The sequence below is a fragment of the Notolepis coatsorum genome (assembly GCF_963971535.1).
Source record: "Notolepis coatsorum genome assembly, chromosome: 3".
Classification (NCBI taxonomy): Eukaryota; Metazoa; Chordata; class Actinopteri; order Aulopiformes; family Paralepididae; genus Notolepis; species Notolepis coatsorum.
The window spans coordinates 21332541-21348304 of NC_140167.1; the positions used below are offsets into that span (position 1 = coordinate 21332541).

The 15764-nt window shown below is 48.1% G+C and overlaps 1 protein-coding gene across 1 annotated transcript in view; it reads right to left on the minus strand.

The window, feature by feature from the left end:
• The window catches only part of LOC311225724 (V-type proton ATPase subunit C 1-B-like), a gene marked incomplete at both ends in the record, with an annotated part of 38947 nt that overhangs the window by 6460 nt on the left and 16723 nt on the right, over positions 1-15764 (minus strand). The window contains 3 exons of the mRNA XM_084311118.1: positions 10045-10140; positions 10396-10409; positions 12217-12311. Coding sequence (XP_084167244.1) covers positions 10045-10140; positions 10396-10409; positions 12217-12311 — 205 coding nt within the window. The remainder of the gene's footprint in view (positions 1-10044; positions 10141-10395; positions 10410-12216; positions 12312-15764) is intronic.

Below are 15764 nucleotides of genomic sequence, written 5' to 3' on the forward strand. Positions count from 1 at the left end.
AGTAGTCTCTTGATCCACAGACGAATACAGCTTGGTTCTCTTGTAGACTGTAGCTCTACAGTGAAGAAAGCTAGGCGGCCTCAGGCTCTCTGAGCGCCGACTCGACTTGACTCCTCTCGGGGTAAATCCAACACGTGCAGGCGTCGGCGATTATCCGCTCCATAAATCACAGTACCAAAGCAAATATATTCCAGCCGCAAAGGGCTATGTAGTCGTCGGGTAGATTAATCCAGTGTACATGTCCATACGGTTCTCGCCTAGGTCTCCTCGGGTGAAAGCGCCATGCGGTCGGCCCAGCCTGGATAAGAACTCTAGCTAATACGAGAAAGCGTTGGAGATGCTGGTCACTATAGAATTCTAACCGCACGATACACTATACACAAATAGACTATTAAAGACTCAATAGAAATATGTCGCACTCGACGGTATAGCGCCAAACTCTGACAATTCAGTTACTAATTCGCACGCGGTCTCGATGCTCTATTCTGAGGCCAAACAGGCCATACTTCACCGCACGTTGTATCGTGGGTGAGGCTTCAACTTATCGGTAACATACTAAAAGGACGAAGGGTACGGAGGTAAGGGGCTAAGGGGCTTCTACATTCACCTGCGCCGTATTTATACGCACGGTGAACAAATAGTGCCACTCTCATTTCTGTCGCCGTATCCCTGGGCAAGGTTGGGCATGTCCAGACACGTCGTGTCGGTGACTTTGAACTTGGCTCCGGGGGGCCGGTCCCTGGTGCCGGTGGACCACTGTCCAATAGGAGAATGAAATATTATGGGCTGGACTAAAGGGATATTCCGTGTATATGTACAAGGAATATACAAGGGATATCAAACGATATACAAATACTATGCAATATATATCAATAAATAAATATATATATTCGGTTTAATCTGATCCTTTGTAACAGCCGCCCCCTAATTAGTCCCACCTAATTAGCTAAGCAGAGACAGATTAACCGCACTGTCCACTACTCAATGTCTGCTGTGAGGGTCAGTCAGTTCACAAAGTCATGGGGTCATGGTCGTCATCGATAGTATCGGGGAGCCTTGGCAGTTCTATTAGCCTTGCCACGGGTCGGGTGTAGGTCCGCCCTTGGACGAGCACTTCAGCTGCTCGGACCTTTCCGTCGGCACCGGTGATCACTTTGCTTACGCGGCCAGCCGGCCACATAGCTCGGGGTAGTGACTGGTCGATAATCATGACGACTGTTCCTTCTGTCAAATTGTCTCTCTCTTTTACCCATTTCTGGCGGGTCTGTAGAGACGGTAGGTAGTGGAGTAGGAAGCTGTTCCAAAACTTGTCAGCCAATACTTGACTGTACCTCCACATTCTTCGGCCGTTCGCTTCTTCAGGCCTGTACATTGTCTGGGGTAGCGCGGGGTCCAGCCGCCCCATCAAGAGTGTGTTGGGGGTGACTGGGTCGACATCTGCTACATCACTTGAGACGTAACCGAGGGGCTTTGAGTTCAATACTCCCTCGATCTCTGTGAGGACTGTCATTAGGACTTCTTCCGCCACGGTCTGGGCCCCAAGCACGGCGTACAGGGCTGTCTTTATTGAACGTACTTCTCGTTCCCAAGTTCCACCGAAGTGAGGTGCGTTCGGGGGATTAAACTGGAAGTCAATCTGGGATGGAGCGAGGTGGGTCTTAAGTTCTGGGCCCATAGCTTGGAAGCTCTCTCTCAGCTCTCTTTCTCCGCCTTTGAAGTTTGTCCCGTGATCAGACAACAATATAGACGGTTTGCCTTTCCGCGATGTGAATCTTCGGCAGGCCATAAGGAATGAGTCTGTGCTCATGGTTGGAAGGAGTTCTATATGTATCGCTCGGGTGGTCATGCATTTGAATACAATACCCCACCGCTTCTCGGTTCCTCTTCCTTTCTTTATATACAGCGGGCCGAAACAGTCCATACCGGTGGAGTGAAAGGGCTTGTCGCCGAGTCGGAGGCGACAGGGAGGTAGGTCAGCCATCCGGGGTATACTGGGCTGCGCTCGCCACTTACGACAGTCTAGACAGGTTCGCTGGAAGCGCCGCACTGCTTCTCTCCCTTGCAGTATCCAATAACGACGTCTGATCTCCGCGAAGACTCTCTCTGCCCCGGCGTGATGCACATCCTCGTCGTATTTCTTTATGATCAGCTCTGTGACCTTGTGTCGGCTGTTCAAGACTATCGGGTACTTGACGTCATCCGGTAAGTCTGGGGCTCTCCGCAGACGACCACCCACTCTGATGAGACTATGGGCGTCGCTCTCGGGTGCTAGGTGGAGCAGTCTGCTGTCTGATGGGACGGGCTTTGCTCCCTGTAGACAGTCTAGCTCATCGGGGAACGAGTCTCTCTGGGCTCGTTGTAGTAGAAGAAGTTCTGCTTCTTCGTAGTCAGCTGCTGAAATGTCAGTAGTGGGCTGAACCTCTGGGTGGTGCCACAGAAATGTCTTTAGCTGCGCACTCTCTAGGGTGAGGCAATCGTCTATGTCGGGGTCTGTGGAGATGAGTGTGTTCAATCCACAGAACACAGAATTCTTGTTTTCGGCCTCCTCTTTACTCGCCTCCCGTGGGGTGGGTGTAGGCCACTCTTCTTCCGGGAGCTTGAGAAACTCTGGTCCGTCACTGTATGGGTTGTGACGGGTGAGGTCATCCAGGGACATTCCCCGGGTGATGACGTCAGCTGGGTTGTGTTTTGTGTCCACATACCTCCAGCTTGCTACTTCTGTTAAATCTTGAATCTCTGTGACTCTGACCCCCACGAAGACCTTGTATCTGCACGAATCAGACCGGATCCATGTGAGTACTGTCGTGGAGTCGGACCACAAGATTGTTCTTTGCACCGGAATGGTGAGTTCACGTTGGATTAACGTGGCGAGGTGCGCTCCTGCTAGGGCTGCGCAGAGCTCTAGACGCGGGATAGATTGTTGCTTTCGTGGGGCTATTCTTGAGCGGGCCAGGATGAAAGCAGTATGTATTTCTCCTCCCTCCTCTCGGGCACGCAAGTAGGCCACCGAACCGTAGGCAACTTCGGAGGTGTCGCTGAAGACGTGCAGGTCCATCTGGCACGTCTCCGGCCTCACTGTGGGTGGGAAGTAGCTGCGGCGTATGTTAACACCTGGGAGTGAGCTGAGTTCCGTCTCCCACTCTCTCCATGTGGATGCAAGGTGTTCGGGTATGGGGTCGTCCCAGCCCTGGTCCTTGTCCCATAACGCTCTTACAATCATCCTTGCCCTGGTGGTGTAAGGTAGAATACATCCCAACGGGTCATATTGTCTGGCGAGTGTTCTGTATACACTCCGTCTGGTGGTCGGTAGTGCAGTCGACCTTCCCTGCTCCTTGGTCAGGGGTGTGTGTTTATAATGGAGCGAGTCTGTTTTGAAGCGCCAGACTAGTCCTAATGTCATTTCTTGGGCTTCTCCTGGGATGGTCGCCATCCAGGTCTCGCTGCTTGCTGCCTTGTCCTTGGGGGAGAGGCTGCGCAATACTTGCGGGTCGCTGCTGGCCCACTGCCTGAGATCAAAGCCGCCTTTGATCAGGGAGGCGCGGAGCTTGAGTAGAAGGGCCTCGGCTTCTTCTGGCGTCGAGACGCTTTGCAGACAGTTGTCCACGTAGAAACTATTTTCTACACTTTTTCGGACCTCTTCATCAGCTGCTGGGTCCTCTGCGACGTGTTTTTGCAGTGCAAACGTAGCACAGCATGGGCTGCATGTGGTTCCGAAAGGGAGGACTTCCCATTGATAGATGGCTGGTTGCTCATCCCCGATCCTCTCTCTCCATAGGAACCGCAGCAGGGGCTTGTCCTCCTCCACTAGTCTCACCTGCAGGAACATCCCTTTGATGTCGCCGCTGATGGCCACCCTGTCCTGGCGGAAACGTAGTAACACGCCTAGTAGGGAGGGGCCGAGTGTTGGGCCGGGCAAGAGCTCTTTATTCAGATTTTGTGATCCGATCTGGTAGCTGCAGTTGAACACAATACGATCCTTGCCGTTGTGGTGGACTTTGTGGTGCGGCACGTACCATGATTCGGTCGTCTGATCGGCCTCTTTAATGTCAATTTTCTTTATGTGTCCCGCTGTGATTAGCTTGTTAATCTCAGCGCGGTACACAGTCTCTTGAGCGGGGTCTCTGGCTAGGCGCCGCTCTGTGTTCAATAGATACCGCTCCGTCGCTTCTTCTGGGGCGTGGAAGGCGGGCATACCCTCTCGCCTCAGGAGTGGAGTTGCGTATCTCATCACTCCGTTGACTTTGACTCTCTTTGTCCCTTGCTCGAGGAGTGCTATGGCGTAAATGTCTTCCTTGGAACGAATGTCTTTCTTTTCGTTCTTAAAGGGCATTGTCTCTAGTGTCCATAGCCTCTCGACATGCTGTAGGAGGGTGGTGTCTTCTTCTGTCACTCTGGAGTGGAGGCAGCTAGTGGCTGCTGTTCGGTTAAGAGACTTAGCGAGGGGGCCTTGTAATGTCCATCCTAGGCGGGTCTCGACTGCTGCAGGACAGCCTCTGGGCCCTGTGTGGACCCGGTCTATCGGGACTATGAGGTCTGCATGGTCGGAGCCTATCAGCAGGGTCGGGGTGGCACCGTCTATGAGCGGGATAGGTAGTTGACGCAGGTGCACATATTTATCCATCAGCTTGGCGATGGGGTAGGTGTACTGCGACAGGCCTATTTCTTGGCTGGTGAAAGCATTAGTAATCCTATACCGTCTCTCTGGCTGCCCGCTTGCTGCGATAGTGAAGGAGACATTCTCGCCCTTTATCGTCTTTAGATCTCTTCTTATTGTCCGAATCGTCATCTGGTTTTCGCTCCCCCGCAGCCCCAGCTGGGCCGCAGCGGATGCGAGGAGAAGGGTCTTCTCTGACCCGTCGTCAAGGACGGCGTAAGTGTCCATGACCTTGTCTTGGTAACTCAGTGTTACGCGGACCACCTTTAAGAGCACTCGGGCGCCCCTGCTGCTGGCGGGGTCAATGTACATAACACTTGCCTTTGTGCTGCTTGAGGGTGCGGGCTTTCTTCTGTTACTGTCGTGTAGGACATCTAGGTGGGCTCCGTCACACCGACTACACCTCTTCTTTAAGCGGCACTCGGCTGCCATGTGACTGCGCGCACATCGGTAACAGCGTCGGTTGGACTTTATCCATTGACCCACTTCGTCGGCGGTCATCTTCTTGAATGTGTCACATTGTGACAACCAGTGTTCTTTCTCACAGTACGGGCACACCATCTTCCACTTCTCTTTCATCGAGGGGGTACTGTGGTTCTTGCTGCTCGGTACTGGTTCTGATTGGTGCATGACAGTCACCAATCTTCGGCCATCGTTTGCTCTCCTAGGTCCCTCTCTGGAGCTTGGTGTGCTCCGCACGAACGTATCCAATCGCAGGCTGCTGACTTCTCTCGCCAGGAAGTCGGCTAGGTCTAGGAGGGATGGCTCGGGACCGTTAGGATCACGGTGGTCTCTTTGCCGCCTGAAGCGCTCTTGTCGGGCGGGCGGAAGCTTCTCTAAAATCCTCTCGACATTAGAGTTTGCGTATAGTTCGTGCATACCCTTTTCTCGTTGCGCCCCCAGCATCCCTACCAGGGATTGTACCTTGATAGACAGGTCGTCTAGTGAGCGATTGTCTGTTGCTGGGGGTAGGCGGTCAATATGCCTTATCTCTTGTATTACGTAGTCCCATATGCGTCCATATCTTTGGTCGAGTGCTGCTAGAGCCGCTGTGTATGGGGTAGTAGAGGTGGCATAGGCCAGCGCTATATTGTGCGCTCGGGGCACCTTGAGGTGCTTCAATAGGATAGCATACTTGTGGCGTTCATCAGCTACATCAGCCATCATTGTCTCTAGGCACATCCGTAGCTCCGTGTACTGTGCTCTGTTCTCATGGGTGAAGTCTGGAAACGTCGGTGTGCCAATGTATGATGCCGTAGATGGCTGGCACATCGGTGAGCGTTGGAAGAGAGGCCTCCTAGGCGAGTCTCCTCTTACGCCTCTCGGTGGGCTGGTACCGGCAGGGTACCATGGCCCGCGTATCCAGGTGCTATTCCTCGGGACTGGTCGTGCGTCAATCTCACCCGTGAATTGAGTCGGGGGTCTGTAGCGCAGAGCCGCGGGGGTAGAGCCTGGGCTGTACTGGACCTCCTGGTCCTGTGGAGTACTGTGCTGCTGTCGGGCTTGACTCTCCTCCTCTCCCTCTTCTTCTTCCTCTGTCAGGTCCTCTAGATCCTGTAGTCGTCTATTTAGCCTCTCCGCGGTGTATACCGTTCCTTCCTTGTAGCTGGGTCTCACTGGGACCGGTCGGGGAAGGAGTTCGGAGGGGGGTATAGGCTCTCTCTGGTGGTCAGGCTCAGGGTCGCTTGATCGGTTAGGGGAGGGTGCCCTTGACCCGTGTCTTGACGAGGCCCTGGAACCCCGTGCGGATGGAGGGGGTGTTGCCCTGGCGATCAGCTGCTCCATTATTTGCGCTTGTAATCGGTCGCGCTCGGCTTCGCGCTTGGTGAGAGCGATGTCGCGCTCTGCTTCTCTTTGGGCACCGGCAGCGGCGCGCTGGGCTTCGGCGGCGGCGCGCTCTGCTTCGGCGGCGGCGCGCTCTGCTTCGGCCCGGTCTCTTACCATATTCTCTTCCGTCTGAAGGCGTCTAATCTCTAGACATATGCGATCTTCGTCGCTCCGTTGCTGCGCTTGAATGCGTTCTCTTTCCATGGAAGAATGTTCGCGCTCGCTAAGCATCTGTGCTTGGAGTTGTTCGCGCTCGCTAAGCGTCTGTGCTTGGAGTCGATCGCGCTCTGTAGAGGCTGCTAGGCTGGCGAGGAATGCCTGTGCCAGCATCTTGTCCGCCCCGCTGGGGGAAGACGCTGGTTGAGGTGATCCGCTCCTGGCAGTACTCGTTGGAGATGCGTTCTCCTGCGGGGAGTCCTGGAGCTCTATCTCCTGGGCGCTCTCCTCTTCTTGTACCGGGCAGAGTTCCATCTCTGGAGGGTTGTCTTTCTCCTGGAGCTCTCCGGGGACTACTTCTTCGGTCTTGGCGGGGGTTAAAGTCGTGTCAGTTCCCTCCTGGTCCCTACCGTGAGCTTGGTCAGTTACATTAGAACCCACTAGGGCCTCTGTTGGCGGGGTAGCCTGGTTGATAGGGTCGGACATAATTTTACTTTCTACTTTTTCCGCGTTTACCGTCTGTAGAAGGCTAGGTAGTATACTGGCAACGTAATCCTCTAAGTACTGAGGTGGCTGCCGTCTACGCTGCAGGCGATCTACTTTAGGAGGACCGTTTTGTGGAGTGTTCATCATAGGCCATTTCAATATTAATACCACTATATTAATATTACACTAGTTACCCTCCGGCTCGAAGGACCAATTGTAACTGAGGGGTACAATTCCCTGACTGTATTGATAAGTATGGTATCATTAAACCACTACCGCTTTATGTACTTTAATTACTGGCCATACAGTACACGATATATGAATATTATGAACACTTCCCACAATGAAATCGGTTCCAGTCAAAGGTATTAATCAAGTATTTAATGGAGCAAAAGGTACATAGGATACTTTACATTATTCTTTGAATGCACTTGTAAGGCAAAGGAGTATGCGTAGGCAAATCAATAACGAATGTCCATTCTCTGGTTACGCAGGAGGTAATTATACAACCTGAATCTTAGGGAATTATAACTATGGTACACTAGTAATAGCGGGAGATACTGAAAGGGGTTCCCACTGGTTGTAAGCCAGCAAGGGGGGTAGAAGATCTGTCGGTAGTAGGACGTCTGGTCAACGATGACTAGGGAGACTTCAGGTACAGAAGCCGGTGCAGTAGTCTCTTGATCCACAGACGAATACAGCTTGGTTCTCTTGTAGACTGTAGCTCTACAGTGAAGAAAGCTAGGCGGCCTCAGGCTCTCTGAGCGCCGACTCGACTTGACTCCTCTCGGGGTAAATCCAACACGTGCAGGCGTCGGCGATTATCCGCTCCATAAATCACAGTACCAAAGCAAATATATTCCAGCCGCAAAGGGCTATGTAGTCGTCGGGTAAATTAATCCAGTGTACATGTCCATACGGTTCTCGCCTAGGTCTCCTCGGGTGAAAGTGCCATGCGGTCGGCCCAGCCTGGATAAGAACTCTAGCTAATACGAGAAAGCGTTGGAGATGCTGGTCACTATAGAATTCTAACCGCACGATACACTATACACAAATAGACTATTAAAGACTCAATAGAAATATGTCGCACTCGACGGTATAGCGCCAAACTCTGACAATTCAGTTACTAATTCGCATGCGGTCTCGATGCTCTATTCTGAGGCCAAACAGGCCATACTTCACCGCACGTTGTATCGTGGGTGAGGCTTCAACTTATCGGTAACATACTAAAAGGACGAAGGGTACGGAGGTAAGGGGCTAAGGGGCTTCTACATTCACCTGCGCCGTATTTATACGCACGGTGAACAAATAGTGCCACTCTCATTTCTGTCGCCGTATCCCTGGGCAAGGTTGGGCATGTCCAGACACGTCGTGTCGGTGACTTTGAACTTGGCTCCGGGGGGCCGGTCCCTGGCGCCGGTGGACCACTGTCCAATAGGAGAATGAAATATTATGGGCTGGACTAAAGGGATATTCCGTGTATATGTACAAGGAATATACAAGGGATATCAAACGATATACAAATACTATGCAATATATATCAATAAATAAATATATATATTCGGTTTAATCTGATCCTTTGTAACATATATATTATACAGTATACATATATATATATCTTTTTTTATCATTCTTTCCAAAAGCAAAGAGGCCTAGAAGCATGGCTAACGCTAATGGCGCGCATACCAGCGAGGCTAACTGCCTAAGAAAACACTGAAGGAACTGAAAGAGGATTTCACCCATCTAATGAACACACTAGACTAGACAAATATCAAGATGTATCCATCAGTGGACCAATTGCATGCTTTAGCAGAGGACAAGGAGCCTTCCGTTGACTCCTTCAGACATTAAGCACCACCACAGCCCAAATGGAATACATTGTTTTATTTTTATTTTTATATATTTATAGTTTTTTTCTTTATTTTAATTTTTTTTTCATTCAGGGGGGTAGTCGACTATTAGTCGACTATCGGCCAATTTCGGCCAATCAAAGTCAACTATCCAAATCCTTAGTCGGGGACAGCCCTAATACATGGTCTCCTATATGATTATTAGCCTCAGCAATCAATACAGATACTGGTAGGCATATTGTAAATCAGCCTCAAATTTGGTATTGGTATATGAGAGAATTGGAGTATGAAGCTAAATGAGTTGGTTTTGATGAATACAATCCATACATGTTTTGTCAAATGACCCCCGAACTGGTGGTTTAATTCTATAGGCTTTGCACAGAATGTTTAGAATGCAAATTTCCCCTCCATGTTGAAGAAGACCATGGTTGCTAAGTACAAAACAAAACAAAACGAGGAGAAATCAACAAGAAATGTATGAATTGCCGTTTTGGTACTGAACGTATACAGTCGACGTGGTCGCCAAGCTGCAGGGGAGCTGGGAAGTGGGATTCTTTTCAAATCCATGACCATGTTTTATTGGATGGCATCTTTATTTACGCCTCCGTCCAAGCACAGGAATGAGTTGGAATATTGCCACTTCATGGGAATTGACAATAATTACATTTGTGTATAAAAATAGAACAAAATTATATTTTTGTCCATGCATTGATTCACGCCATGGGCACTTTAAAATTTAGCACTGGGATCGTGAAATAACGTCATTGGTGTTTCCCTGATTTGTGTCACTCCACCAGACCCAGCCCAAGCCTTCATGGGGCCCTAAGCCTCTTCACTGACTGACTATTACAACATTTATTAAAAAATAAATATATATATATAGTATTTAGTCATATTCGCTAGCAAGCCTGTTAAAATAATATTGCATTGTTTGTATGCTTACCATTGACATAATATATCACAATTGAAATTCAAGCTCTCTTGTGGGACATTTTTAAAGGGCTCTTGGGGGCCCTCTGGTGGCCACAGTTTGCGTCGGTCAGGCCCTGCACTCAACATGCACTAACTGACCTGGCCACCACCACCAGCAGCGTGGTGAGGTATTCTGATTCCACCAGGTCTTCCATCCTCACTGTGTCAATCAGGCTGCGGGTGTGCAAGCTCCCTCTGGTGGCGAAAGATAGAACTGAATCCCTCAGATGAAGAGACAATCTAAGTTTGTTTGAAGTTTTCATATTTTCAAATGTACATTCTAGGTTAACCAAACAACTGCAAGTGTGTTGGTTGTTTCAAATACTTCTAAATGGACTTACAGTACAGATTTCAAAAACACACACATGCACCAAATGCAATGAATGCACAAGTATTTGTATTGGAAACAATGGTGCACAGAATTCCACAGTACAACATAAGCCGTGGTACAATGACAACAGGACCTGGCTCACACAGAGACCACACAGTGCACACAGAGACAGCACCACAAACAATACACAGTAGACTATACATATCACTCACTCTCCCTACATTAAAGATGGTATTCTTTTGTTAAAATAAGTGTTAAGTATAGCTCTACGTTCCAACAGCCATCGCTGATATAGAGTGTTTGGTCATTAACATGGGTCTCCCAGTCCCTCCGCTCTGCAGTAAACAGAAATTACATTTTCTGGTATCCTATCCCACTTTATCCTCATTAGACCAGTGTTGATGTAATTATGCTAAATATCCATAAATCACTAATATATAATCAAGGTTTGTCAAGGCTGGTGGGGGTTACTCACTCTGTTTTGTGCTCGAGGTCTTGCAAGTTAGCTTTGACTTTGTGGTACGCCTCAGTTCGAGATCTTAATTCGGTCTCCACCAGGGAAACTTGCTGTGTACCACACACACACACACACACACACACACACACACACACACACACACACACACACACACACACACACACACACACACACACACACACACACACACACACACACACACACACACACACACACACACACACACACACACACACACACACACACACACACACACACAAATGTAATCTCAAATTCAAACCAATGAATATAATAGACTGTGATTCTGAATCTGAATAAAAAATTTAAAAAAGCTGACGATTTGTTCCACAATGCTCTACGTTCCATTTAGAAAGAAATTTTTCCAGAAATGTCCATCATTTCAGTAACACAAATTGTTGTTCAGATGATTCTACCGAAAACCTGTTACTATGCTTGTGTGGACGTTTCCTCCGTGGCCTCTGGTCAGCCCCCCCCCCCCCCCCTGTGTCCCCCCCCCCCCCCCCCCCCCCCCTGTATCCTCCCCTTCCTCTCCCTCACACCCTTCACCTGGTCATCCCTCCCCCCTGTATCCTCCCCTTCCTCTCCCCTCACACCCTTCACCTGGTCATCCCTCCCCCCTGTATCCTCCCCTTCCTCTCCCTCACACCCTTCACCTGGTCATCCCTCCCCCCTGTATCCTCCCCTTCCTCTCCCCTCACACCCTTCACCTGGTCATCCCTCCCCCCTGTATCCTCCCCTTCCTCTCCCCTCACACCCTTCACCTGGTCATCCCTCCCCCCTGTATCCTCCCCTTCCTCTCCCCTCACACCCTTCACCTGGTCATCCCTCCCCCTGTATCCTCCCCTTCCTCTCCCCTCACACCCTTCACCTGGTCATCCCTCCCCCCTGTATCCTCCCCTTCCTCTCCCCTCACACCCTTCACCTGGTCATCCCTCCCCCCTGTATCCTCCCCTTCCTCTCCCCTCACACCCTTCACCTGGTCATCCCTCCCCCTGTATCCTCCCCTTCCTCTTCCCTCACATGCTTCACCTGGTCATCCCTCCCCCGCCCCCTTTTCCCAGAAAGCTCTTAAGAGGCAAGCTCACAGAATTTGGCCAGAGCAAGTCAAGTACTCTACTGAACTCCTGAACCTACATTTGTATTTGATTAAGCAACATTTTTTACAATACATTTCTGTCATCGATGAAGATTTGACCATAATTCACCTCTGTAAGAGAGTGACTCAAAAACCGTGGCTGTAACATCAACAAATGAAAGCAGGTTTCATTCGCTGCCTGTGGGGGAAGACGGTGGCACTGGCTACAAAAAACGATAAAATCCCTGGACGATGTATTCGCAAGTCAGTATTTGTAAGTGCATTGTCATTTACGTGTAACGTAATAGTTTATAACTACTTAAGTAATTATAATTTTGTAGCTCTCCTGACGGTGGGTAAACGTACCTTGCTAATGATGTCTGTCAGGATGCGGATAGGCAGAGCGGTGGGATACTTGGCCCGGTCCCACTGGAACTTTGTGATGTAGCTCACCAGGTCCACTGGTCGTACGTCAACGAGAACACATATCAGACATACACAACTCATAAACAAAAACGATTTACATTAACTGGACATTCATAACCCATTTCTCTCTCTCTGGCGTATGTCCTTAGACCTTCAGCTCCGTTGAGGCAAGCCATGCAGTCCAACATGTCATCGTCCAGGTAGATTAGACCACGATCGCCATTCGGTGGCCGGTGTTTGGGGCAGCTGATTATTATATGTTTATTATCATAACCCATTCATTCCTCGTCTCTGATTGCCTTGTGTGTGTCAAAATAACATGCGTGTTATAACGCGTTCATAACACGTTCATAACACGTTCACAACACATTGATAACACATCCTTCTGTCAGTAGTGTATGTTCACCTCTTTCTCTGGCCGATTAGAGCACACCCACCAATCATCCAGATCAACAACCGAACAACATATGAAGGAAGGAGTCACAGTATATCTGCCTCCCACCACATCATGCCATGTGATGACATGCGATGACAAGCATGATGCATTCATAGATGAGTAACGAATGCATTATGACTGTATAGTTAATGTAAATCATTACTCAAAACTCAAACCACACCAGAATACAACAGAGCAGAATAAAGTTGAATAGAATAGAATAGAATAGAATAGAATAGAATAGAATAGAATAGAATAGAATAGAATAGAATAGAATAGAATAGAATAGAATAGAATAGAATAAAATACAATACAATAATCTATAACATTTTACTTTCACTGAATCTGGCTAGTGCCAAGATAACTTTATTCTGAAAGATGTTTAGGTGCCAAGCCCCCTATGGTCAAGACATAGAATGTCTTGTAAATGTAAAGTAGCCTATTACTATAGTCTGATGATATACAGGAAACGAGGATAGAAGCAAGTACGGGGACTTACAGACCAGTCCAGTCCAGTACAAGGAGTATGACAGAAAAAAGCACTTTCAGGAGTACACGGCAACTATGAGACACACTACATCGCACTGCAAATCAAACAGCAAGAAGTACCCCTCAGAGCCTTGAGGTAGGCTTTTAGTGGAGACAGGGCGACTCTTGGAGGATCCCTGTGGTGGTCTGATGGGTGAGATGGACCAGAAAGCGTTTGTTAGTAGTGGATTTGGCCTGGTTCCAGTTAGTGAGTGAGTTTTGGATAAACCATATACCATATAGTAGTGAAAAAATAATAATATATATAGTATTTAGTAGTATTCGCTAGCAAGCCTGTTAAATGAATATTGCGTTGTTTGTATGATTACCATTGACATAATATAATATATCACACACCAAAGAAATTCAAGCTCTCTTGTGGCACATTTCAAACATTCTTGGGGGCCCTCTGGTGGCCAACAGGGGCCCTAAACAGGCACTTCGTTTGCGTCGGTCCGGCCCTGCGTTTTGAAATGCTTTGAACAGACTAGATGCTTGCGGTTGTGCAGTCAATCCAAGTAGTTTAGAGTATGAATTTGACACACCACTTCAAAATACACAATACACTGTGATATTGACTGTGAATGTAGACAGCGCTCCAGACTTACAGCCTTTGTTGAAATGTAAAGCTGCGGGTGGCATTTTGGGAGGAAAAGAACAATCGTTTGACAGTTGTGAGAATTATCACTCTTATGTCAGCATCAATCCAATGAAAATCTTTTTGAAGCAGTGTCAACCAATCGTCAAACTAGAACAGGCATTCTCATTCTCAATGATAGAAATCAGTATGGAGGTGGTGTCTGCATAAGGATACCAAATTCATTAATCGTACTGACCTATATCATGAGGAAATTGAAACAGTATGGGTGGAAATTCTATTTGAGAGGGCTAAATATGTTCTAGTCGGCACAATTTACAGACCGCCAGAACAAAATGGCTTTTATGATACTCTGGATGTGTGCTTAGCTGGAGCTGAGGATGCAGAAAAGATTCTAATTGGGGATTGGAACACGGATATGCAACGAAAAGATGCACCCGTCTTCAAATCCTTCAGTAGGTTTTGTGATCTGCATGGCCTCAGCCAGCTAATCACCCAAGACTACCATTGATCTCATTCTGACCTCTGACAATTCCATGATCTCCAATAAAGGGGTTATAGCATGCTGGTTAAGCGATCATTATATGATATTCTGTACCCGCAAAAAGCTAAAACAAAAGGCCGGGTGTCACAAAACAGTCATATCTAGAGACCACAAAACCTACTCTAGCAAGGCCTTTAACCTATAACTGGAGAGTCTGGAGTCTGGACTGGTCAGAAGAGCTCAGTGGTACACTGGTTGAAGAAACATGGCTTGGTTTCAAAACCAAATTCTCAACAATACTAAACGACATGGCCCCCCTAAGAACCACCAGGGTAAAAAAAATGCGCTGAGCCGTGAATTCACTCTGAAATATTGACCACTATGAAAATCAGAGACAAAAAATGCTCTGAGTTACGTAAAAGTCAGTCAAAGGCTTCAAAGCTAACCAAAAGCTCGAGCAGTGAACTCCAAGCCCACGTGACTGAACTCAAAACTGCAAAGAAACAGACTAAGAAATGACGTAAACTCCATGATCAAAATAGCAAAAAAGAATTTCATCAATGACAAAACTGAGGAAAACAAAAATAAACCCTGTGAACTTTGGAAATTACTCAATAATCAACTAGGCTGCAGTAAAAAACTTAAAACCAGATTTTCACATTTAAACATAAAGACAGATAACACACTCATCACAGACAAGCTGGATGTAGCCAATTACTTAAACATTTTCTTCACAAACATAGCCACAACACTGGTAAATAAACTATCCTCCCACTCAGGGCTTTTGGGGGTAGAACACATCATAGCCTACTACAATAACCTAGGGGTCCGCAAAGACGACTTCAAACTAGAAATGGTAACAACAGCGGAGGTTCTCAAAAAACTGAGAGCCCTCCAACCTCCAAGGCCACTGGCCATGACAATATCCCCTCCAAATTCCTCAGAGACTCAGCGGGAGTCTCTGGAGTCTGTTAATACTGGTACGAAAGTCTATTTTTACCTCCATCTCGAAAGTCATGGTAAATAAAGTATACGAACAGGTCGAAAAGTACCTTGCGGTAATCTACGAATTCCAATCTGGCTTCAGAACATCCCACTCCACTGACACATGCCTTCTCTATTTGAATGACCACATCAAACAAGAGGTGGACGCGGGCAAATACTGCGGCATGGTCATGCTGGACCTACAAAAGGCCTTCGACACTGTCAATCACTCCATTCTGATTGACAAGCTAAAAGCAATTGTTTTTTTGGTCTATCAGCGAGCTGGATGCAATCCTACCTGGAGGGGAGAGAACAGATGGTGGAGGTAAACGGTACTCTATCCCCCCCCCCCCTCCCAGTGAGCTGTGGTGTTCCACAAGGAAGCATACTAGGACCGTTACTGTTCCTAATTTATGCAAATGACATGTCATCAGCTTGTGACTGCAACTTGTTCCTGT